Source organism: Marmota flaviventris, chromosome 12 (genome assembly GCF_047511675.1).
Source record: "Marmota flaviventris isolate mMarFla1 chromosome 12, mMarFla1.hap1, whole genome shotgun sequence".
NCBI classification, from domain to species: Eukaryota; Metazoa; Chordata; class Mammalia; order Rodentia; family Sciuridae; genus Marmota; species Marmota flaviventris.
In genome coordinates this window covers 13,990,196-14,016,602 of record NC_092509.1, presented here as the reverse complement: position 1 = coordinate 14,016,602, position 26,407 = coordinate 13,990,196, and the positions used below count along the sequence as shown (strand labels likewise).

Here is a 26,407-nt window from a genome sequence, read left to right as displayed (position 1 = left end):
TTCCCCAGTGTTTCCTTGGGGTACACCCGTTGTCCAGACTCCGCAAACACTGCTTCCTGTCTCCATGTCTATCTACCTGCTGACCCAGTGGTGGGCTGAATTGTTGCCCAGAACTTCAGCCTTTTGTTTCTAGTTGATATTTGAAGATGCAGTTCAATGTCACATTCTAGGGGAAGGTGAACTGTCTGGGAAGGTTAACCCCATCACAGCCTCAATCTCTGTCTTGGAGATGGTTGAACAGGTCTGCATGGGTTATTTTACACCACCATTTTCTGCACTAGACTCTGCTAAGGCTGATTTCTAGCTAACCACAGGCCGTATGTGTAGGTCATCTTGCTATCACATATCAAAGTTCCAGGCATTTTGGAGAAGCATAGTTACTGTAAATTGAGTTGACTTGAATTCAATTAGCAAAACACAGTGGTGAAGCTGAAGTACTTAAAGACTGATTTGGTTGGTGATGTTGACATAAGTTCCTACAAAGTATTGTTTTGTCAAATCAGCTACACTTCACAAATTATAAAAACTACTAACACATCATGTATCTGGGAGAATGTCAATTGGCAGAATGATCCCAAACTTCATAGTATAGGAAGAATAAAGTATGAGAAATTCCATTGTTATTTTGATGGTTCTCCTTGATAGGATTTTTGTACAGTAGCTACAGTTCTCCAAGGATTCTGACCCTGTTTGCAACATTTGAAAGCACATTTAATGAAAGTACAAAATTAACAATGTATAAAATATAATAGGACACACTTTGCTTGTGCTAGTTCAATTAATTTCTTAAAGGCATAGTATCATCCTTCCAATCTTCAAAATGCTCAAATGATTTGGACCTGTCCCATTTTGATGTATTAAATGGGATAAACCCCCGTCACCACCACCAGCAGCATTCTGACAGTATAAGACAATAATTGCCTTACATCTGAATAAGTTACCCTTTAATCTAAGTTCTCAGATTCTTTAATGTCTGCAATTATACTTGTAGCTTACACATGCAAAGGTCCTCTGAAATACAAAATGAGACATTTCCCAATGTCCTTATATGTTAAAGGAGGAAGTTCATTCTATTTCTCCTTTGTTATGGAAACCTGACTCCCAGGATTAAGTGTCTTCAGAGGATGCTCTCTGACTGAAGAAATGTCTTGAGGATAGCATAACCCAAAATGGCCATTGCTATTTAAATAATTGTTGGTATATTGTCTTTAGAAGTTATTTATGGGAAAAATGTTAACTATGTTTATTAAGTCTGAGAGGTTGATTTAAGATGAAAAATGACATGATAAAATAATTGTTGTATTTACGAACACTACTTAAGGTAACATTATTTATTCCTGGCAGAGACATATTTTAATTCATATTTTCATGTATTACCAGTGATACTATAAAGTGGAAACATCCTTTCAGAAGCTATTTGGAAATATGCATCAGGAACTCAAAATATGCTCATACCCATTAACTTCCTAATCCTACTTCTGGAAGCCTAACCATCCAGCATTCCACAGCCATGAATGGACCATTATCACTTTATTGTGTGGGATGGTGGACTTAAAAATATATAGTTATATAAAGTATAAATACAGTCAATGTAAGTACACATCTCTAAATATAAACTTAAACTATAATTCGATAATTTTAAACAAAAGTAATCAGAGGTCTTTTTCTAATTTATTTGTACATACCAGCAATTTCATTTCTGGTTGCTCCCGTGGAGAGCACAAATTCAGATGCTGTTACTCCATCCTGTTCAAAACCCTCATTTCCTTGGGTTCTCTAGAATTCACTCTTGTGGATGAACAGAAATGAACATCTATTTTTTAATTTCCTTATTCCACCCAAATTATATAACCCAATATTAACTGGTGGATATTTTCTTCCCTGGTTGCATTTGAAACTTTCCTGGTACACTATTAAATGCTAATCCATATTGGAAACTCTCTCTGGATTAGCTGCTTGGTACTGGGGATCTACTTGTCTGGTTTTAGCCCAGAGCTATAAACCCTCTACTTACAACTGCTTTGTCCTATATTCCTAATACCTAATAACAATCTCCTATCATATCATCTTTTTCCATTAAGTGTTCCTTTGAGAATTTTCTTTTGTATGTTCATTCTAGAATATATACTTTGGAATGATTTGGTCAAATTATGAAAATTATTGCATATTTCTCAAGATTGAATTAAATATGTAAAATAACTTGCAATGGCAAACAGATTTTTTACACATTTGCCAATATATCCAGGAGCATAATTTTGCTCTCTATTCATTCAAATCTTTGTTTTAGGGTTGGGGATATGGCTCAATCGTTAAGTGCCCTGGATTCAATACCTTGTACCAAAAAAAAAAAAAGTACTCAAATATTTGTTTTAGTTTTCCATAAAATTTTACAGTTTTATTCACCACTACCTTATCACTAAACAAATCACTATTTCCCCAGTGGCAAATATTCAAAAGAAACTAGCATAGAATGAGCAAGGGATGAGAAAAGAAAGGGATTCGGGCTACCCACATCTATAATTTAGTGTGTATATTAAGCAGATGACTGTGAATAAAGATTGTTGGTATGCATAGATAAATTAGAATAATTTGATTTTGAGTCCTAAATTGATTACTTTTGTTTAAAACTATCAAACTATAGTTTTTTTTTTTAAAAAAAGTTTATATTCAGGGTATATACTTACATTGACTGTATTCATACTTTATATAAAGATATATTTTTAAAAATTCACCATACCACACAATACATTGATAGTAGTCCATTCATGGCTGTGAAATGTTGAATTGTTAAACTTTCAGAAATAGAATTAGAAAGTTAGTGGGTATGAACATATTTTGAGTTCCTGATGCATATTTCCAAATAGCTTCTGAAAGGATGCTACAACTGTAGTATCAATAGTAACACATGAAAATGTCTTCGCCAGGAATAAATAATATTACCTTAAGTAATATTAGTAAATGTTACACTATCGTTACTAAATAAAAATAAATATTATCTTATAAAACTTGGTTCTCATTGGTTAAGTGTCTAAATATTTTTTAAGTAGCTCTCAGTGATATTTGGAAGGATTGTTTTTGTTGCATTTTACAACACATGGAGGGTTAATGAATCACTTTTTAGATAATTGTACATACTTTTCAAATTTAAAAAATTTGATAATTGCTGCTTCCCACAGGCAGCAGGATACCACTTAACAGTCCTTTGGGTTGGGAGACACTTTGGTGCCACCTGCTGCTTGCTAATGATATGCCGGGCACTTGCTCCAAATCATTTCAATTCCTAGCTCCCTACAAGCATATTAAAAATAATAATAATAATAATAATAAAAAAATAAACACTCAGATTCAAATAACTTTGTTTGGGACACAATATGAACAAACAAAGACTTCTCAATCATTTAACTAATCATATAGTTGTTGACTCTTGACCAAATTACAGATTTCACATATTGAGTTTACTTTATTAATGACATGCATCTTATTTCTTTTCTCTTGAACTGACACAAGTTAAAGTTAATTGCATCCTGACAATTGTGATATGTGATGTAAATAATCCAAGGATAAAATTTCTGAATAAATTATTTTTATTAAAATTAGAATAATTCTAACTATGGAGTTACTACTTTAATAATGTTCCTCTCATTCACTTGCATTTTGACACATTTTTCTTCCTTCCTTCCCCCTCTCTATTTCAGTACTGGTTTTTGAAACCAGAGGTGCTTCACCACTGAGCTACCCCCCAACCCTTTTAGTTTTTATTTTGAGATATGGTGTCACTAAATTGCTGAGGCTGGACTTGAACTTGTTGTCTTCCTGCCTCAGCCTCTTGAGTCACTGGGATCACTGCTGTGCACCCCCTTCCTGGACTCTGACACACATTTCTTGAACAGGAAGGAGACACGGATGCAGCTTAAGACTATTTTCATTCATTCAGTCAGTAAGCTAACATGTTAGCCATGTCCCAGTACTTTATTTGGTAGTAGGGATTCAGTGGTGAACATAAAAATTTTCTTGTCTTCAATCGCATCGCAGACCAGATGAAGACTAGATCTCTGCAGATACACAAAAATATGTTTAAAAATTTGGGAGCCTGTCCCTAACCCTGCCAGCCAGCACTGATGGAGCACAGCCCACAGACCGAGTTCCTGGCCCCTGCCCTATGTACCTGGGCTTCAGGGAAGCAGGTCTTTTTTCCCAGAATGAGACCCTGAGTGCTCTTCGGGAGTGATTGTGCTGTTCCTGGTCACTGCTTCAGAGCCCAGGCAGGGTCTGACTGAAGTGCTGAGGTGAGAGAAGAGGCAAACTGACTTGTTCCTGCTCCTTTCAAACTGCAGTAACATAATAGATTTTGACATATGGAGTATTATTTCTAAGTGGTTCCAAACATGTAATTTCTTATTTCCTTTTGTTTTCTGATTTATGGTTCTGGATGTGCTCAGAAATTTGTGTAGCATCCCCAATGATTAAATACAACAGCTGAGAAATATTTAACAATATCAAGCAATTAGTAGGACTCAAATTTGAAAAGAGGTGACTGACTACAGCTGAACCATGAATGAAAGTGACACCTATTGTTTACAATGGCAACTAGATGGACATTGAATAACCAACTTGTCATTTATTTTTGTGAAAATATCTTATAAGGTAATACTTAAGACACAGGTTCTCAGTAAGTTGCTTAAGGCCTAGCTAAATTGCTGAGGATGGCTTTGAACGGGCCATCCTCCTGTCTCATCCTCCTGTCTCAGCTGGGATTATAGGCGTGTGCCACTGAGCCTGGTTCGGAGTTTAGATTCATTTAAATAATTTCATTTAAATTTTTGTCATTGATTACAAACTATATTTGGCTTGCTAGAATGAAAATAATTCACGAAAAATGCATTAAGTATGTATTGATTTTTATTTAATTTATATTTTTATAAAATCATCTAAATTTTACACACCTTGAATATAATTAAATTTTAAACTCAATCATTGTTGATAGAACATAATTACATTAAGATTTTTCTTCTTCTGGGGGGCTGCTGGGGATCAAACCCAGGGCCTCACATATGAGGGGAATAAGAAGCAGGTAAACAAATCAGATCATTTGAGGTGTGTTAAATGCTGATAACAGGGGTCCCTTTCATGTAAAGGGGGTCCATTTGGTGCTTTAGATATAAACTTTGCTGCTCAACCCTGGGGCTTATTTTAAAACCAAATTATGTTTTTCCTTCCTCTTCTCCCTTTTTCCCCCCCTAACCTCAGGAAAAGCAAAATTAACATTCTTCCTGTCTTAAAGTGAGTCATCTGTACTTCTGCTCACTGCTTACAAGAATAAAGAAACTCTGAGCCAGGTGCAGTGGCGCATGCCTGTAATTCCAGCGGCTCAGGAGGCTGAGACAGGAGGATCGCAAGTTCAAAGCCATTCTGTGCACTAAGCAACTCAGTGAGACCCTGTCTCTAAATAAAATACAAAATAGGGCTGGGGATGTGGCTCAGTCCAAAAAAAAAAGAAACTCTGGACTGAGAAACAGGAACAACAGTTCTTTCAAGGGTATAAGTTGAACATTCATTAGATCTACTGATAATGTTACTTGGAAAACACCCTTCGTATCCCCCTTTTTAAAGCTCTTTGCTCCTCCTGGCCATTAGAATGTCAATCTCTGTGACATGAGTCCACTGCCTTCTCATTTGCTAGTAAATCAATAAAACTTCTTTTTCCTTTTTCTCAAACCCTTGTCCTCATTATTGGATCTTAAAAGACATTTGCAGAGTCCACATGAAATCCAAGGATCACGCCACACACCAGAACGTCACACAAGAGATTTATTGTCAGTAACAGAAGGCATACCAATAAGGCTGTCCCTCTGAGGAGAGTAGCAACCTGTAGGCACTCACAGAGCAGCTTTGTAACCCACAAGAGGAATCTCATAAACTGCTTAGGAGTCTAAGCTGCGGTGGGGTTGATGGTTTTTTAGCAGGCATATGTTCTTATGAGAAGTAAAGCAGAATTGCCTCAAAATCAAAACTTTGGAACCTCTAGATAAAATGGTTCCTAACTAAAATGGAGAATCTGATGCCAATAGGATAAACACTGGAGACAAGGATTGAGCTGTTGTGACATGCTCTGGAGAAAATACTAGCTCAGTATATTTGATGGACAGGAAGGAGCCCTGTTGTGGTTGAAGTAGAGCCAAGGTCAAGATCAATCCTATCTGGGATCATCATTTTCCCAAAACTTCTCATTCTGGTCCCGGCATAAATGTCACCATCCATAGACCCTCTAATAATCCCATCAGGAGATCATCCGGGGGTTTATCACATTACCTGACGGTTTGAGGATTTACCCATTTGTGTTCCTGTCTCTTCCTGCTGGAATGAAACTTCCACAGGAACAAGCGTGTGCCACTTCCTTCACAGGCACAGCCACATCTCCAGCCTGGCATAGGGCACATCTGGGATGAATTAAGGAAGCTATACTCTGGGTTGAACGGAGTGGGATGGGAGGGGGAGAAAAGCCTTAAAACTGCTCTTACAAATTTTCTTTTTTAGAGCAGAGTCCTTTTCATGAACAGTGATTGAAACAAGGAGTAGAGTTCATCCCTCTTCCTCCCCAGACCAGAATGAAAGAATGTATGATTAAAACATTGTCTCTGCACTGGGGATAAATCTCAGTTGGTAGAGTGCTTGCCTCACATGCACAAGACCCTTAGTTCAATCCCCTAGCACCACCAAACCAAACCAACCAAACAAACAAGAAAACACCTCACCAACTCCAAAAACAATGTTTTTCTTTGCATTTAGGAATATTCATTAATTGTAACTGAAACTATGGTCTTAATGAATGTAAAATAGTAAAAAAAATAGTAATAGTCATAAAAAGAATTATTAGGAGACTTAGAGAGCTATGTATGATCTATAACTGGTATTTTAAATTCAAAAACTGAGAAAGTAAGTATGCTCTGATCATCATTGAGTAATCTATGAGATAGGTATATAACCACAAAACCAAAAAGCCTCAAAATCAAAATCAAAAACAATTAGGAACAAATTCAAAGAATTGTTTTAAAATGGAGAAAACACAAATCATGATCACCATGTATTTTCCAAACCAAAGCTTTTTATAAAAAAAATCATATTTATGAACTTTTGATTTATTTCCCTTTTTAATTTCCTAGCCTACTTCCAAAGTAAAATTTAGCATGGCACTCTGTATCATTAGAGCCGACAGAGAAGACTGAACCAAATATCCTTAGTACATTTTTCAATTTCACTTTGATAAAGCCTTTAAAAATGTATAGAGGATTTTTTTTCCAGATAAAAGTAAAGCAAGAAAACAGGCCTGATTTTCATTCTTTACTTACTACTCAAAACTAGTTGCTTTTATAAAGGTAAAATTCCTGAGAAAGAAGAACAAAATTCCTACGAGAGATGTGGGTCAGGATGAAATAGTCTCCTGCACTTTCCTGTCATCTTTGCAAGGCTATCAACACCCGGGAAAAGGTAGATTAATAACTACCTGCAAAAACAACCGAAGACAACCTGTGGCTGTCGTGAGTGCCCTTAAAACAACCCAACAACAAAAGATAAGAAATGGGACAAAATCTGCAGAAAGCACAGGAAAGGGGAGCCCCTGTATTTGTACATGTCTCCGACATTCTCTTGGGGTGCGCAAAGACTGGCGCTCTCCGCGACTGAAATGGATGTTTCCACCGACTGGCAGGCACTTGCGGCACCCAGCGCCCTCATTCCGCGCAGGCTGCGAGAGGCCACCTTGGCTGGCATTACCACGCCGCCCTGGAAGCAAGCTTAGTAGGTCGGGACGTGGGACTTTTCGGCCAGGCCAACGCAGGACGCACGCCCGGGGCCGGGCTGCCGGGGCGCCCTCGCCGGGAAGGAGCGAACCGCGGGCGCTGGACACTGTGTGTGGACTGGAGGGAGAGTTGCTCCTACACGTTCATTTGTTGAAAGTCACCAGGCGTTCAAACGATCGGGTGCGTTCACAATTTGTAAATGACCCCCTCCCCGCGCGCCCTCTGGGAAGGCGCACCAAACAGCCACAGCCGGGGCCCGGGGCTCGGGGCGGCTCGACCCCACTTCACAGAGCACGTAACAACACGACACGCGGCGGTGGAGCAGCACAACCGGAAGGCGCCGCGCTGAGATCTGAACCCGCGACGCGACATTACGCGACACTGCGCACGGCTGCTGGATAGGTGCGTATAGAGTGAATGATGGCGGCTACAGATCCTTAGAGTTTGCAAAAAGCCTCGCCGGAGGTTGACACCCTGACGCTAACCGTTGAGTTCAAGACCGCTGCTCCAGAGCGAGGGAGCGGAAAGCCAAGGCTGGAGGCGGGGTGCGTGGGCGGGGCCTCGCGGCGGTGAGGGGGGGGCTGGCTCCTCTGTGTCTCATAAGATTGTACCTCTTCTCTTGCCTTAGATCCCGGAACCGGAAGCTCCTCTGAAATTTGCTGCAGGTTTCCGGTCGAGGGCTGGGCTCACGGATGCCATGTGGTAGCCTCTGTGAGGTGTTTTTGGCTTCCAAGTCCTGTTGAAATTCAGCGCTTCTGGTGAGGGGCTGCTTGGTGTGGCTGCGGGCCGGGGCGCTCTGCCGCGGGAAGGTAAGGCATCCGTGGGGCCGGGGTGTCCGCGGGGTTCGGGGTCGAGGAAAGCCTTGGCGCGGCCCGGGGACTGGAGCCCGCGGTTGACGCTCTTGTCGGGGTGTTTGCAAGTCGGGGTTCGGCGACTCCGGGTCAACCGATTCGTGCGTGCTGCAGGGCGCTGCGTGCCGGGGAAAGCTGCCTGCACCGGCGGCATTGACAGCTTTCAGAGGAGCCTCCTGTAGTTTCGCACGCACCTCTCCCAGCGATTGTGTTTCTTAGTGTTTTTTAGAAGTCGCGGGCGTGAAAGATGACGTCCTTAGCCCAGCAGCTGCAAAGACTCGCCCTCCCTCAAAGTGATCCCAGTCTCTTGTCTAGAGATGAAGTTGCCTCTTTGTTGTTTGACCCCAAGGAAGCGGCCACCATCGACAGGGACACCGCCTTTGCCATCGGTGAGCCACCCTTAACTTTGGAAAGGGCTTTGAAGCGTTTGTTTTCGGAGCGTTGCTGTATTTTCTTGTTTTCTCTTTTGCCCTGCTTTCTTCCCTAGCATTTGTAACGTGACAACTTAACCTTGTGTTAGGTGCTTGAAACATATTTAGGTAGTGGTATCTGAATCTCAGGAACAAGAAACAAGATTAGGAAGGTAAACTAATACGTAAAAAGAAAGAATAGCTAAAAAAGGACTGGGGTTGTGCTGGGATGGAGAAGTCTTCCAGGAGGAGTGGCCTAGTTTTTGAGAGGATATTTAAACAGGATTTAAGAAAGCAAGAAGAAAAGTTGCTTCTGCCCTTAAGTACTTTTCTTTTCTCCTGCTTAATGACATAAGATTAAGTCTTGTGTGTTGAAAACTAGAAATCTGTTTGGAACTACGTTGTGTGTTACACATGCTAAAAGAATTCATAGACTTTCAGACTAAGTAAAACTGTAAAAGAGGATGGGATGAGTTTACTTGCAGAGACTAGTTAAATAAACCTACCTTTTCCTAGGATGCACTGGCCTGGAAGAGCTGCTTGGAATTGATCCTGCCTTTGAGCAGTTTGAAGCACCGTTGTTCAGCCAGCTAGCAAAGACCTTGGAACGCAGTGTTCAGACCAAAGCCGTGAACAAACAGCTGGATGAAAATATTTCATTATTTCTTATTCATTTGTCCCCATACTTCCTGCTTAAGCCAGCGCATAAGTGTCTGGAGTGGTTGATTCACAGGTAGCTGATGGAATTACAGAAATAACTGTGGGCTGGCCTCTTTTAAAAAATTAAGTAGTTGAAGACCCCTTACTATGTTGAGAGCTTAATATGTCTAGAACTTGAAATAAGCATGTTCTTCTGTTAAAACACTCTACTGGGCTGGGGATGTGGCTTAAGCGGTAATGCGCTCGCCTGGCATGTGCAGGGCGCTGGGTTTGATCCTCAGCACCACATAAAATAAAATAAAGATGTTGTGTTCACCGAAAACTGAAAAATAAATATTAAAAAAACCTCTGTCTCTTCTTTTCTCTCTCTCTCTCTCTTCTTTTCTCTCTCTTAAAAAAAAAAAAAAAAACTCTACTTAAGATCCATTTATTTTAAACTCATTAGTTCTGAGGAGCTTAAGAAAAGAACTAGGGTATACATGAAGTTTGTTTCCAAGGTCTGATCTTTCATCTGCTTTGGAAATTGTTAGTAAGTTTTCTGTTCATTTCCTCATTGATTGGCATCATATTAGAGCTTACATATTTTTGTTTGTTGTTCCCGTATATGTATTTTAGAAGTAGAAAGATGTTCATTTCACTAATGGAGATGAGCAAGTATAGTAGTTTCCTTTTAAAAGAAAACCTACTTTTAACTTGGGTCTTCTGATTACTAGAACATTAGAGGTAAAGGGGAGTTCAGAAGTGCATAAAATTTCCCTTTGTTGTCTAGCACTTAGTTTCTCCCAAATACATCCTTAATATAAGAACTTTTGCGTTTGATTTTTCATTTATTTCTTTGTTAACTAATTTATTCAACAAATACTTTGATACACAGATAAGTAGTTTACTCTTGGGTACTATTTTGAAATAAATGTCTTAGTAAAGATTTATGTAAAATTTGGGGCAGGGGGTAGCTCTGGAGTCATTGAGGAAAGAAAACTTTATGGAAAAATAACATGTTGGCTAATTCTAAAGTATATGTAAAACTAATAAAAGGCAAAGCAGTTTGGTAATGTAAGAAAAAGTACATGTAAAGGCGTAGGACAGTTAGATGTAAGAGGGAACACTTGCCTGGAGACTTAGGAAAAGCACCTTGAGAAAGGAGCAAGGTGTGAGCTAGATTCTGAAGACTGAGAAGAATTTAATGTATCTTCAGAATTTATCTGCTATATTCTAGGTATTTTTAGCTTATTGGTAGTAATTTGGACATGTCGGGAAATATACTTATAAATTTTGTGTCAATTTGAATTGTTTGCTTTTTCCTTAGATTTCACATCCATCTTTATAATCAAGATAGCCTCATTGGTTGTGTTCTGCCATACCATGAGACAAGAATATTTGTGCGGGTTATACAACTTCTAAAAATTCATAATCCAAAGCACAAGTGGTTCTGGTTGTTCCCAGTTAAGGTATGATTATTAAATGATGTATGTCTTTATATAATCATTACAAACCTTGTTAAGGGGTGTAATTTGGAAAAAAAATAAGTTCTTTGTGCTCCTGGGGATAGTTCAGATATTATCTATATTTTATTTTCTGACTTCCAGTTGAAATTAACTAATAACATTTGGCATTTATTTAGGATCTGAACATCAGTCTAGGCATTTTATGTTATATTATCTTAAATTCTTATAGAACTGTTTTTTACTGATGAAGACAGGCTTAGAAAATTAAGTTACTTGCTAGAGTTCATATGACTATAAAGTGCAGAGTTGGAATTTGAATCCCAGTCTGATGTTAACAGCCTGTGTCTTTTTCCACTGCTCCATGATGTTTGGCATTTTAAGTTTTGGAACTGAAGAAGTTGGAGATGATGAAAGACCAAAATTAAAAGGATAAGGATAAGTTGAAAAGCTTCAGGAAATTACAAAAATTATGAATAAGGTGTTAGAAGTTGACTTACAAATGAATAAAGGATAGTTGCCTAGCAGAAAGGGTCTGTGTAAGATCAGAAAACACAGAATTACAGTAAAACCACTGACTTGACATTAGCACTTTGCAACACGTAAGTATATGTTGTTAGCATGTAATTACGTACGCTATATTGAGCCTGGTAATCCAGTTGAGAAGAGGGTACATGAGCATAAAAGTAGCCATGAAACTGCAGAAAATTCGACAGATGATGATGGTGAGGACACCAATCAGAATGAGTTAAAGGAAAGGAATGAGAAATTTTGAATTCAAAGGAGATTTTAAGAATCTGGCTATAAAGCACTTGAACTAAAGTGTCAAAAGGGCCAACTTAGGATGGGGTTGTGGCTCAGTGGTAGAGTACTTGCCTAACATGTGTGAGGCACTGGGTTTGATTCTCAGCACCACATATAATTAAAATAAAGGTCCATCAACAACTAAAAGAATATTTTTTTTAAAAAGGCAACCTGTGATAAAGCTGTCTATTCATCTGCAGTTCCCAACATTCTCTCTGCCCTAAAAGCTTTTCCACTGATCTGCACACACAAACTCTGCTACTCCCTAGAAACTTGTATTTGAGGTATCCAAACCTCATTCTTCCTAAAGGTTACTCCAGATTCTCCTTTCATTGATTTATTCAGTGTTTGAGCACTCCATACAGACTGTGTACAATGCTAGGTGGTATGAGTAATGATGTAAGCGGGGCAGGTTCCTGGTCTATTTTCTTTATTAGCATTTTTTGCAAAGCAGTGGTAAACCCATGTCACATTAACTCAGAAATCAAATACAACCAGTAGAATTACTAAGAAGCTAGAGAATCCAGCTTTATATAAATACATACCAAAATGTGACATATAGTAAGTATTTTCCACTGAGTTCTTTGTCTTCATTGTTGGCCTGCTTTTTTTGATTTCTGGAGTCTGCATAGTTTTATTTATTATTTTATTTATTTATTTCATCAATACAATTAATGGTATGTGATTAAATTTTGTACTCATGAACTTCAGCAGTATAAAGACATAATTAGGGTAGGTACTTGAAAATAATGATCAATTGATGAATATCCTTAATATCTTATTTTTTTTGTCAATTACAGCAATCAGGAGTGCCCTTAGCTAAGGGCACCTTGATTACCCATTGCTACAAAGATCTGGGATTCATGGATTTCATTTGTAGCCTGGTGACCAAGTCTGTGAAGGTGAGTAGTGTATTGCTTCATGCATGTTTGAGTCCATGAAATGGTTGCTTGCTCTGAAAGAAGAAGACATACTAAATAAAGCCTTAACCTAAGAATAATGGAATTTGAAGAAATTCCTTTTGTTAAATGTTATGCTGTGTTGGGGCATGAACATTTTAAGTCTTTTCTCACCAAAGGTGTTTTTCTACAAAGATAAATAAGTCTGTTCCTTGTCATATTCTAGGTAATGGTGATAATTTAAACAAAGAAATGTCTAAAAATATCAGGAAGATTGTTAGGCATTTCATTCTTGTCCTGTTGTGTACTTGTTGTTAGTAAAAATTAAAATGACAGAGTAGGTCAGGAGAGCTATAAATATTTTTGTGTCTTCATCTGCTCCCCTGCATTTTTGGTTTGTGTTCCTTGTTTCAGGTATTTGCTGAGTACCCAGGAAGCTCTGCTCAGTTGCGGGTGCTCTTGGCTTTTTATGCTTCTACCATCGTGTCTGCTTTAGTGGCTGCTGAAGAAATATCAGACAGTGTCGTTGCCAAACTATTTCCATATATCCAAAAGGTTGGTCCTGTCGATATGTCAAGTATTTTGTACTTAATGGAATTTAATGGAATTTTCTTAATTTTGAAAATTTCATTTAAGTAAAAATGTTTTTAAGTGTACATTTTATTTTAGATGATTGATAAGACTTAATCTTTATGTAAAAATATAATTTTTTTCAGACCTTAATTAGGTTTTTAAGAATAACCATTGGGCTGGGCACTTTCCTATAATCCCAGTGACTTAGGAGGCTGAGGTAGGAGGATTGCAAGTTGAAAGCAAACCATAGCAACTTAGCAAGACCCTGTCTCAAAATAAAAATTTTAAAGGGACTGGGTATGTGGCTCAGTGGTAAAGTGCCCCTGGATTTAATCTCTGATACCAAAAAAAAAAAGAGAGAGAGAATAACTGTTGGCTCTATAGCCCAGCTGCTGTCTTCCAGATCTATAACTTTAGCAGTCTCTCTTTTTTTTTTTTTAAGATAGGAGAGAGAGAAATAGAGGGAGATTTTTTTAATATTTATTTTTCAGTTTTCTGTGGACACACATCTTTATTTTATTTTTATGTGGTGCTGAGGATCGAACCCAGCGCCCCACGCATGCCAGGCAAGCGTGTTACCTCTTGAGCCACATCCCCAGCCCAATAGCAGTCTCTTTATTGGAAAGAGAAGAGCAGACAGTCTTCAGGGTGCAGAAGACATGCATCTGTTCTCTTTGCACTGGCTTCGGCTTCTCGGGATTTCTTTCTCTCAAGTGCCTTGCTGCCTGCTGACTTCATAGAATCCTGTGAGGCTCACTTCCCACAATTGTCCCAATGTTCTTTATCAGATTTTTTTTTTTTTCACTTCTGTTAGTGATCTGATTGAAGTCTCCCTTCCACAGATAGGGATTTCCAGATAAAAGCAGAGCATGTTGGTTCCTGTCAGGATGCATAGTGTATGTTTGAGTTAGAAGATTTCAGAGATCTCTTCTCTCATCTAATAGATGCATTTCATCCCTGGATCAACTCAGGAATGGGCTCAATTAGTGGATTTTCTACTTTTGAAGAATGATTGGTTAATTGTCCTTGTGTGTAGGTGTTATTAATATCTACTTTGTTACATTTTTAAAATTTTATTTTTAATGGGCACATTAAACATAAGAATTATATATTTATGGGATATCATGATGTTTTGATACACATATATGTGATGTAATAATTTGTTATGGTAAAAGTAACATTTTAAGTAGAAGAAAATAACCCTTATGCTTGGGCATTTTCCTTATATTTCAAAAATATGTAGGGATTAAAATCATCTTTACCAGATTACAGAGCTGCAACATACATGATAATATGTCAGATCTCTGTAAAAGTGACAATGGAAGATACAGTCGTTAATTCACTGGCATCACAGATCATCAGAACGTTGACTAAAGTACCCTCCTTGGTCAAGGATGGATTAGGTTGCTTGATTGTTCTTCTCCAGAGACAGAAGCCAGAGAGCCTTGGGAAAAAGTAAGTATCATTGAACTGAGAAATGATGCTAGTTGAGTGAACATAGTTATTTGGAAAATTTTTGTGAGATGAGTTATAGACTTTTTATATTGCTGCTTGTCTCACTTGTCAACCTCATATGTACTTGCTTCTTCAAAGGCCTTTTCCTCACTTGTGTAATGTTCCCGATCTTACTGCAATACTTCACGGTATTTCTGAAACACATGATGTCAGTCCTCTTCTGCGTTATATGCTTCCCCATCTGGTGGTCGCCCTCACTCATCACATTGCAGGTACGTAGCTGTATGTCTGTGTTTAGAGCTTACTTTCTAAAGTGTGACTCTTGATAGGAACTACACTCTGGTTAATACCTTCAGACCATTTAAAATTCCCACTATCTAATTGTTTCCATGCAACTTATCTGTTGTTCCTGTGTGAGAAAGATTTGGGATGGGAGAGATCCTGGAATTACTAAGTGATTTATGAGAATTCTATCAAATAGTCTCTACATGAAAAAAGACCATGGGATTATGTTAAAGTATATTACTCAGTAAACTTTTTCTTTCTCCTTTAGGTACTTAATGATCTTTAGTGATTAATTCACACTAAATATCCAGCTGCCAAAAAAATTTTTTTCTTCTGAGAGTCATTAATATGTAAGTCCAGCCAGGCATGGAGGCACATACTTGTTAATCCCAGTGGCTCAGGAGACTGAGGCAGGAGGATTACAAGTTTAAAGCCAGCCTCAGCAATGTAGGGAGCCCCTGAGCAACTTAGTTAGACCCTGACTCTAAATAAAAAATAAAATCAGACTGGGGATGTGGCTTCATGGTTAAGTGCTCCTGGGTTAAATTCTTGGTACCAAAAAAAAAAAAAAAAGTCCAAGAAAATCTCATGCATTAAATATACTAATTATTAAAAAAAAAACTTAAAAGATTAATTAGAAAGTAGTTAAGTAGTTATTTGCATATTTGTTTTTATCCTTTAATAAACACAGAAAGAAGGAGGAAATACTTGGTCCTCTTGCTACTTCGAGAATGCTAAGAAAGACTCCTTTAGAATTATGTCAGTCTGTTGGACAATAAGATCTGCACAACCGAATCTTAGTGTAAATCTTGCATTTCAGAGAAATGGCTAGCATAAATGAAAATGTGTTCTTTGTATCCTAATAATGATGAATAATGTAATCCCAGGCTTTGAAACAGCATCTAATATTAGATCCACGTTTATAGTAAATGTAGACTAGAAAGTGATAACCTTGGCTCAGTAAGGAGCTATCACAGTAGAAGTATAGCCTCAGATACAGTTTATAAGAGCTAGGCTCATGCCCCAGCTTCACCACTAACTTCTAATGTGACCTGGTAGTATTTGTTGTCAACAAGTGTTCTCATAATTATGTTCATAATAAAACAGAAGTGCAAAAATTTTAGTCTTTGTATCCTCCTGCCCCCAATAGAGAGAGTATCAGGTAAAGAGAAAATGGTCTGAGAAATATAAATAGATCATACATCTTTAAAAATGGGTAGAAAGCTAAATGTAAATTTATATATTAAAAATTACTTTTAGAAAAATTTTCTGCTGGGCTGGGGATGTGGCTCAAGTGGTAGCGCGCTCGGCTGGCATGCGTGCGGCCTGGGTTCGATCCTCAGCACCACATACAATCAATGTCTGCCTAATGTTAATCTTCTTCTCATGCTCTTCGACCCTACTCTGTTCTTAGTTACTCTCCTTATATCAAAGAAGACATTTGGCATTTGTTTTTTAGGGATTGGCTAGCTTCACTTAGCATAATCTGCTCTAATGCCATCCATTTCCCTGTAAATTCTATGATTTTGTCATTTTTTAATGCAGAGTAATACTCCATTGTGTATAAATGCCACATTTTTTTAATCCATTCATCCATTGAAGGGCATCTAGGTTGGTTCCACAGTCTAGCTATTAAACAGGGATGAGAGGTGGGAGGGAAAGGGAGAGAGAAGGGAAAATGCATGGAAACGGAAGGAGACCCTCAGAGTTATACAAAAGTACATACAAGAGGAAGTGAGGGGAAGGGGAAAAATAATACAAGGGGGACAAACGAATGTCAGTAGAGGGGGCAGAGAGAGAAGAGGGGAGGGGAGGGGAGGGGAGGGGAGGGGTGATAGTAGAGGATAGGAAAGGCAGCAGAATACAACAGACACTAGTATGGCAATATGTAAATCAATGGATGTGTAACTGATGTGATTCTGCAATCTGTATATGGGGTAAAAATGGGAGCTCATAACCCACTTGAATCAAATTGTGAAATATGATATATCAAGAACTATGTAATGTTTTGAACAGCCAACAATAAAAAATTAAAAAAAAAAAATCAATGTCCGCCGAAAATTAAAAAAAAATATTTAAAAAAATTAAAAATAAATTTAAAAAAAAAGAAAAATTTTCTGCTATAAGTAAATTTTATCATGTGAGCATGCAAAAGAATTTCTCCTGACTCAGTTTAATTTGTTACATATTAAGGAGAAAAAACTGAAGAAGGAGATGGTCAAATCTATAAGACACTCTTGGAATCTATACTTACTAAAATATCACTGAAGAACAATGTAGACCACTTGTTAGCCAGGTAAGCTATTGTTTTTAACATGCTTCTGATTTTCATGCCTGTGGCTCAATCAGTATTTGTTTCAGCATTGGTTAGCAAAAGCAAAAGTAAGTTTTCTGTTTGTCTTTATAGCTTATAGAAGGAAATGGAAGGTAATGGGTAAGCTAAATTGAATGCAGTTTGTTAGTGTTTAAAATTACTACTAAGTTGGGTGTGGTGGCACACTCCTGTAATCCCAGCAGCTTGATCTGAAGTTCAAAGCCAGCCCCAGCAAAAGTGAGACACTAAGCAACTCAGTGAGACCCTGTCCCTAAATAAAATACAAAGTGGGGCTGGGGATGTGGCTCAGTGGCCAAGTACCCTTAAGTTCAATCCAGTTTTCCCCCAAAAAAGTTTCAACACTTTTGGAACTCATTTGGAAACTTAATATTGGGGATAAGCATGCAGTAAAGATTGTTTCTAGCTAGGCATGGTGGTACATAACCTGTAATTCCAGCTGCTTGGGAAGCTGAGTTGGAGGATCACTTGAGTTCATGAATTCAAGGCCAGCCTGGGAAACCCAGTGAAGACCTATCTCAAAAAACACACAAAATTGTATCTTCCTTTTTTTCTTTTCCTAATTAAACTTGGTAACAGTGAATAAAATTGCAGTAGGTTAGAATCCTACTTCCACCCTTCCATTAGAGCAGTAAGTTCTGGAGGTCAGACCCTGGATCTATTTTTGCCATTGTGTGAGGTTGACAGGGATCTGTCTGCTGATGTGCATCATTTGTCCCCTTGCTCAGAGGTTGGGCTGAGAGTTAAATGACAGTGTACATGTGAAGGCTTAGTTTAGGCTTGAGAAAGAGAAGGGGGTTTAAAATTAAATATCCCAATCTTCCTTTTCTGGTACATTAAGGGCTAAGGGTTGTGTTTTTTGCTATTTATTTGGACCTCAGACAAATTGGAAGATGTCTTATGCCTTAGCTTTTTTTTTTTTTTTTTTTTTTAATCAGTAAAAGAGGTTTTATAATTTCTAACTTGGTACAAGTATGACAGAGATAATATTTGTAAATTACCTAGGTCATAGGAAGGACTGAATGAATCGTAATTCTATCTGTTGATATTTCTACTTCCTTTTTCAGCCTTCTTTTTGAAGAGTATATTTCATATTGTTCACAGGAAGAAATTGATCCTAATAAAGTGTCTTTGCTTAATGAACAATTTCTTCCACTCATCAGACTATTGGAAAGCAAGTAAGCTCTATGTGTGTTTGTGCTCTTTGTTCATGTATACTTCCTCTGTTCTGTGAAGATAAAGTTCACAGGTCATATCTTAATATATTGTAATTTGTAAAGAGACTTTGTATTTTTTCCTTTTCATGAAGATACAAGAATAGGAATCAAATATATTTGAAATACAAAAGGAAATAGGGCATGTACAACCAGAAAAATGAGAAGTTATACTTCATTTATGGTATGTTAAAATGCATTCTACTGTCATATATAACTAGTTATAGAAAAAAATGCAAGAAAAAAAAGGAAATAGGTGTTGAATGGGGATTGTGGGGAGTGTAATTTTTTTTTATAGAGACACTATTTCATTCTTGAAGCTATAAGAGTACCAAACTTGATCATTTGATTTTATGTATACCATTTGTTAAATTAATTTTTTAAAAGTTTTTTTTTAGTTGTTGATGGACCTTTATTTTATTTATCTTTTTGTGGTACTGAGGATTGAACTCAGTGGCTCACATGTGCTAGGCAAGCACTCTATCAGTGTGCTACAACCCCAGCCCTCATTTGTTAAATTTAAAGTTTCATTTTCAGTTATTTTTAAAATTTCATTTTATTTCTTTTCTTTATACATGTATGGTGTATGTGGTTAGTAACTTTCTTAAGTGAATGAACTCTTCTATCTCTTCCTAGGTACCCCAGCACATTGGATGTTGTGTTAGAGGATCACCTAAAAGAAATTACAGCTCTTAAAAAACAGGAACTTTTTCACCAATTTATTTCTCTTTCTACAAGTGGAGGAAAGTATCAGGTATGTTGTTCTTCTATAGAGGAATTGTGATTTTTAGTAAATAGACATTATGTGGTTGCTCGAAGAGCTGCATTTGGAAATGTCCTACTCTCCTTCCTTCTGGAAAAAATCAGAAACGAGACTGAATAGTTTGCCTGGTTGTTTGATGTAAGGCTCAGAAGCAAGAGTTACATATTGAAGAAAGTACAGTAATTTTAAATAACTGAACGTGATGCATATTTCAGGAAAACAGTTGTTGGGGAATTTCATATATGGTGTTCATTAACAGTCACCAGAAGGTGGTGCTTCTTGTCTTTCTCTGGGTCTGTGCTTTAACTGTAGTATTCACTGACCCCATGTGGCTGTTTCAGTTATGATTAGGAAAAATGGTGATCATGGTAGGACTTCCAAAATCTGGTGCTTTCACCCTAGGTTTTTATGCTAGAAGTTATACGTGTAAGCAGAAGCTCTTACAATTAGTCTTGAAAATGGGTATTATGAAGGGAATATGATAGGTTTAGTTTTTCTCTTACATAATCAGACTTTTATCTTTAACAGTGTTGCATTTCCAAATGTTGGGTTGAGAGGTAGAGTTCCTCCTTAGTCTGATTACATTTATTAATTAAATTGTCATTAATTTGATTCTCAGGTTTATGTTCCACTAATTTTGAGATTCTTTTTGTTTTGGGGTGCTGTTCACTCTGAAATAGGTATCTGTAAAAAGGGCAGAGTTATTTCATAGAATTTCTTCACTAAATTAAACCTTCTCATACACACAAGTACACACAAAATACAACCCTTAACCATACATATGTTTTCATCTGTTGTGATTCACCATGTTCTGGAGACAATTTTGCTTGGGTGTAATTGAATATGTTGTGCAGTTTGGGGTATTTTTATTACTGTTCGTATGCTGCTCAGATTAGGTGAAATCATTGGATATTTTTGTTGAACCCACAGATTTTAGCAGATTCTGACACTTCCTTGATGCTTAGTCTGAATCATCCACTTGCTCCTGTGCGACTTCTGGCTGTTAATCATCTGAAAAATGTCATGAGAACATCAAAGGTTTGTGTCAGATAATTTTCAGATGTGATTTCTTTGACCTTCTGATGAGCAGAATAATTTTAGAATAAGAAATTGAAGTTATCATTAAGAATTGATATTGTATAATTATAGAAATTAATTTTATAGTTTTTGATATTTACAATGTTGGTTTTAAAAAATGTTTTGTATTTTTGTTTTGTGTCTTGTGTATTTTAAAAAGTTAACTCAATTTTAAAGTTGTTATAAGTAATAATTTAAAGCAACTTTAGGATCTGTGAAAATGTTCTTCAAAGGTAGTTGATTTAATACTGAAGTTCTGAGAAATGCTTTATTTTGATGCATTTTTAAAAAATATTTATTTTTTAGTTGTAGTTGGACACAGTATTTTTATGTATTTATTTATTTATTTTTATGTGGTGCGGAGGATCAAACCCAGGGCCTTGCACGTGCTAGGCAAGCACTCTACTGTTGAGCCACAACCCCAGCCCTAGTGTGTGTTTTTAAGCCTATAACAACGTTTTGAGTTAGATGTTCTTATGAGCAGTCCTATTTCCAAGGCAACAGTGCAGCCCAGAATTAGGGAACTTGCCAAAGGTCTCATACCTACTGGACAGCAGAGTTTGGATTTAAACCTGGACATTCTTGCTCTTTAGTCTGTGTATTTCAATATCTGGGCTCTTGTTTTAATAAGATCAACTCCTTACTTTAAAAATGGATTATAAATATAATCCAGTTCCTTCAGTGGAAACTGGAAGAAGTTTTTACTAAACTACTAATCTTATAAGGCCCATGATAGATTGCTCCGTTCCTGTGTTTGACTCTTTTCCTCTAGTACTTGGGCCTATGATTGAGATTCTGGAGTGCTTTTCATAAAACCACTCTTCCTTTCTGGCTAGTCTTGTGAGGTTTATAGCAGCTGCTGAATTAATTTATTTTTCTCTTGCTCAGGAAGGCATTGATGAGTCTTTCATAAAAGAAGCTATTTTAACCCGATTAGGTGATGATAACATAGATGTTGTTTTGTCGGCTCTGAGTGCTTTTGAGGTGAGTAAATTTGTTTGTGGGCGTTTACATTTTGTGAATATTTTATTGCTCTTCTCACATTATTCTCTGCTGTAGACTAGAGTATATTTGGAAATTATTACTCCATTGGAAATTTGTTCACTTGAGGGCACAGACTTAAGTCTGTTTTAGAGGGAACTCAAAGAAGTAATTAGACTTCACAGTTATCAATAGCAATACCTTGGGACCATAAAAAATTGGGAAATGAGTGCCCCTTTTGAGAAATTTCTCTCATAAACTTTATACTGGGATTGTTAGGAAAAATTCATCATAATTCATTATTTTTTAAAGTTCATTTTTGAAACACCATATATGTTTGAGGCATGTAAATATTTGCTCTTGGGTTTTTTTCCCCCTCTAGATTTTTCAGCAACACTTCAGTGCAGAAGTAACTGTTTCAAATCTTCTGAATCTCTTTCAAAGAGCAGAACTTTCAAAGAATAGGAAGTGGTATGTGTTCATTTCTCTTCTGTTCTCTTCATGCTCTTTTGAATGGAGTTCTTGTACCAAGTACAAATTGATTTTCTTTCTTTCTTTTTTTAAATTTTCAACTAATAATTTAGTTATGTGGCCTTTTGGTTGTGGTAGTAGGAAATCCTAATGTAACGTCCTCTTACATTTTATAACTAATTTGGGTTTATGTGTATTTTTCATAATTTCTATGTATGAAATTTTTAAATAAAATACAAAAGTATGTCATATACTAATAATATATATTAATATGTGGTGTGTTAAGATATAATAAATTTTGTAGGATGAAGAGTTTTCTGATTTTTTTACTGTATACTACTTTTACATAATTATTACTTTGTAATTGAATACAGATATAAATAAGTTCAGAGGCACATGATATCTTCTGGTAGTATTTGATGAGCTCTGGTTATTTCATTTTGGGCACATAAGCATTTTCCAGCTCCTTAGAGCACGAGAGCATGTCATACATGGTTTTGTGTCTGTCGTACAGATATTTCTCACATTAGTATGTGTATATAATGATATAGGATGTGCTTAGTTAATTTTTTGAATGTATGAGTGAATCTCTGGTAAGTAGAGAAGTTGAGATACGCAATTTGATATATGTATTATAGTTGAGGTGTTGATTTTTAATTTTTTTTAATTGACAAGATAACATAAGGTAATTTATAAAAATGTTTACATATATAAAAGGTAACTCCTTTATTAGCATGGATTTTAAGAGATATGTTTCTGAATAATACTTTTTTGGTAAGGAGATTTTGTCAGTTAAACTATAAACAACATAATGATTAATTTTTACTTAAGTCTCGAACATGCATCAACAAAACATGCTCATGTATCTCTTAGGTACAGGGCCCTTGAGATAGCAGCAGATGTATTAATTAGAGAAGAGATACTAAGTGGAAATGATCAGTTGTCAAATCAGGTGGTTGTGCATTTGCTGCCTTTCATGGTTATCACTGATGATGATGTGGGATCTGCTGAAGTGAAAATCGCTTTGTATTTATCAAAATCCGGAATTTGCTCTCTGCATCCTCTGTTAAAAGGCTGGAAAGAAGGTAAGAAATTTAGGTGGGTTTTAGAAAAAGCAAACAGGTAACACTTTAAAGATAAGTAAATTTAAAACTGTCTGTATTCACTATTTGAATAAATTGTGTTTATTTTATCTCAGCACAATTTTTTTAAAAAATTGCCAAGATGAAAAATATACAACAAAAAGGAAATTGGGCTGGGCGCAGTGGTGCACCCCTGTAATTCTAGCAGCTAGGGAAGCTGAGGCAGGAGGATAGTGAGTTCAAAGCCAGCTTCAGCAACTTAGTGAGGCCCTGTCTCTAAATAAAATATAAAAAAGGGCTGGAGATGTGGCTCAATCCTTCATATCACAAAAAAAGAAGAAAAGGAAGTTGACTCAGATATTCAGAACTGGATAAGAAAGAAAAATAAAAAGTAAACCTTTGAAGAGCAATGCTAGAATTTTTACACAAATTCCTTACTTTACACTGTTCTATATGTGAGTGTTGGTGGCATGAGGACACACTATTCATAATTTTTTACAGCTCTTGAAAGTGTGATTAAAAGCACAAAATCAGGAAAACTGAGTGGTGTAGCAAATCAGAAGATGATTCAAGTGTTGGCTGGCAATATAAATTCAGGAGTCCCTTCTTCAATGTTGAAAATGGTAGGTGTCTATTGATGTCCACCCCAGCTTTCCTTCTTATGCTCTTATTGAACTCTCCGCTTCTGTTTTTCTAGATTCTTCTTATTTATTTGCATTCTTGAATATACTGATTATCTTACTTTAAACAAGTAAAATGTTGTTCAGATATTTTGCAGAATGTTTGAGAGCCTTGGTATATCATTCTTTTCACTGTGGTTCTGAATTGGACTAGTGAGAATAATGTGTTCTTTTTCACCTTCATTTTTCCCTCTCGTTCTCATTGAAAACTTAAAAGTCTTTTTTTTTTTTTTATTAAAGTAGCAAAATAGAAAAGTATTTGCCTTAATGAGTAAAGCTTTGTAAAGTTAATAACTGTGTGATTTGAACACATTAACTAGTTTGCAAGTGCGATTATGTTCATCTAGTTTCTGAGAATATTTATTTTTAAGTACTTAGAAATCCGTGCTTATTATATTTTTAAAAGCTTTATATTTGTCCTCTCACTTTGTATGTAAAACACACAATACCTCAATAGGCCTGAGATAGAAAAAGCTGTTTTACAAAAATTAAGAGTTATCAGTAATGGAATGTGTTTGTTTTTCAAGGTTGAAGATTTAATAAACGCTGGTGAAAAGGAGACTTTTAGTCTGAAGCAGAAAGTAACATTTCACGTGATTGTGTCTGTACTTGTCTCCTGCTGTTCATCTTTAAAAGAAACTCGCTTTCCATTTGCAATGAGAGTCTTCAGTTTGTTGCAGAAAAAAATAAAGAAGCTGGAAAGTGTCATTACTGCGATGGTAAGGAGTGCAGTCTGCAGAAAGCTGAATATTGAGTCAGTTGAAAACCTGACCTGTTACAGCAAAACCAAAACTCAGAGGCAGAGATGTGGTGTCTGGTTGCTGGGTGGGAGAAACGTGAAGCACCTTGGATTGCAGTGAGGTCCTGAATTAGGTGCTCCCATGCTTTTGCAGAAAATTTAATTGATTTGTAGAGTTGCAAGGTTGCAAGTTTTTATGTCTTCCCTTTATTATCTTTATTGGGTAGTTTTCCAAGTTATATTTAACTACCTTAACTGATGAACAATTTGCTTAGTGTATTAGTACTTGAACAAAACATTATTTAATTCTATTATTAACTAAAACGAGATCTTGTTTATATTTTTAAAAAATTTTTTTAGATGTTGGTGGACCTTTATCTTATTCATTTATTTATATTCAATGCTGAGAATTGAACCCAGTGCCTCACACATGTTAGGCAAGAATACTACCACTGAGCCACAACTCCAACCCCTGAGATCTTGTATATTTTAAAAATCAAATATTCTATTAGATATGGATCTTTCCAGCCTTCTATTGTCTTTGACAGTATTACAGGGACATGTTTCAACTATTTTATTTCTATCTAGTACTACATCTTGAGGTAATGAGATTATTTTTTTCATATCTGCCCTACATAATTGTATTTTGTTTTTATTTTTCCTCCAAATTTCAAAGGAATACACATTATAGGATTTGCTAAATGAATCACATTTTATTACATTTATTTACACTTCCAGGATTTATGAATTCTGATCATAGCCATTGTTAGCTAAAGTTACATGAACTTTAAGAATGGATCTTCATATTTTTTAAAGTGTTTCATGTGAGCTCTTAATGTCTAGCTTCTTTTTCTTTTGTGAAGTGTGGTAACTGGAATTATACTTCTTAGTGTTAAAAGTGTGTATCAATTTTTTATATAAAAGTAGATCATATTGCTTTATATTTAAATACCCTTTCTGAGCATGTTGCAATTGCAGCAGCACATCGAGCCAATCAGAGCCCTCAAAAAAGACATTGTCTGATAAAATTGAACTTAGATTCTTTTTCTTTGGTGATTTTGTTGTGTACCCTCTTTAGATTAGCAGGAAGCGTGAAATTAGAGAAGTCCCTTTGAAGATCTTTTAGAAATGCAATTCTTGGACTGGGGTTGTGGCTCATTGTTAGAGCTTTTGCCTAGCACATGCACCATATAAAAATAATTCAATAAAAATAAAGGTATCATGTTCATCTACAACTACAAAAACTTTAAAACAATAATAATAATGAATAAATATAGTGTCTATCTGCAACTAAAAAAAATTAAAAAGATACAATTCATTATCTTTCTGTTTGAAAATATACCTATTTATTCCTACCATTTATTTTATAGGATTAATATGAGTAAAATTTGTTTTTAGAGAGTTTCTTAAGGTAAAACAGATAAAATGAAGGCATGTTTAACCTGTACTTTTTCTTGTGAATAGTAATGGCTAGACCTCTCAAAATCTGTGTGAAAGTTATCCATCCTCTCCCCACCATACCATATAGACAAAGCTTTGCCTCCTACCCAAAGAATGTGTACATCTGTTACCGTCCACCCACATAGTCCATGCTCAGAACCTCTTCAAGTGTGTGCTAGCTTTGTTTCCTTTCACATTTCAGGAAATCCCCTCAGAATGGCATCCAGAATTGATGTTACACAGAGATTTACCAGGGGAGCTGTGGGCACATTACATAGAACAGCTCCACAGTGCCCAGAGGGTTGCAGTGGAAGACTCAGTTTTACTTATATTTTCCCTGAAGAATTTTATTTATGCACTGAAGGCTCCAAAGTCTTTTCCTAAAGGTAAGATGCAAATTGTAAATCTTTTAAAACTGTATTCTAGATTCTGTGATTCTCTGTCTTGAATGAA

At 36.5% G+C, this 26,407-nt stretch overlaps 1 protein-coding gene across 1 annotated transcript in view; it reads left to right on the top strand.

Moving 5' to 3' along the window:
• The first annotated feature begins 7,852 nt into the window (after positions 1-7,852).
• Positions 7,853-26,407, top strand: part of Heatr1 (HEAT repeat containing 1) — a 45,047-nt gene continuing 26,492 nt past the window's right edge. Inside the window, exons 1-19 of the mRNA XM_027948054.3 lie at positions 7,853-8,198; positions 8,425-8,605; positions 8,867-9,036; positions 9,574-9,790; positions 11,024-11,165; positions 12,764-12,865; positions 13,277-13,417; positions 14,679-14,890; positions 15,029-15,162; positions 17,369-17,471; positions 18,575-18,685; positions 19,358-19,475; positions 20,415-20,522; positions 21,450-21,545; positions 21,925-22,013; positions 22,887-23,098; positions 23,597-23,718; positions 24,303-24,494; positions 26,157-26,340. Of these exons, the coding sequence (XP_027803855.2) occupies positions 8,895-9,036; positions 9,574-9,790; positions 11,024-11,165; positions 12,764-12,865; positions 13,277-13,417; positions 14,679-14,890; positions 15,029-15,162; positions 17,369-17,471; positions 18,575-18,685; positions 19,358-19,475; positions 20,415-20,522; positions 21,450-21,545; positions 21,925-22,013; positions 22,887-23,098; positions 23,597-23,718; positions 24,303-24,494; positions 26,157-26,340 (2,425 nt within the window). The 5' untranslated portion in view covers positions 7,853-8,198; positions 8,425-8,605; positions 8,867-8,894. The remainder of the gene's footprint in view (positions 8,199-8,424; positions 8,606-8,866; positions 9,037-9,573; positions 9,791-11,023; positions 11,166-12,763; positions 12,866-13,276; positions 13,418-14,678; positions 14,891-15,028; positions 15,163-17,368; positions 17,472-18,574; positions 18,686-19,357; positions 19,476-20,414; positions 20,523-21,449; positions 21,546-21,924; positions 22,014-22,886; positions 23,099-23,596; positions 23,719-24,302; positions 24,495-26,156; positions 26,341-26,407) is intronic.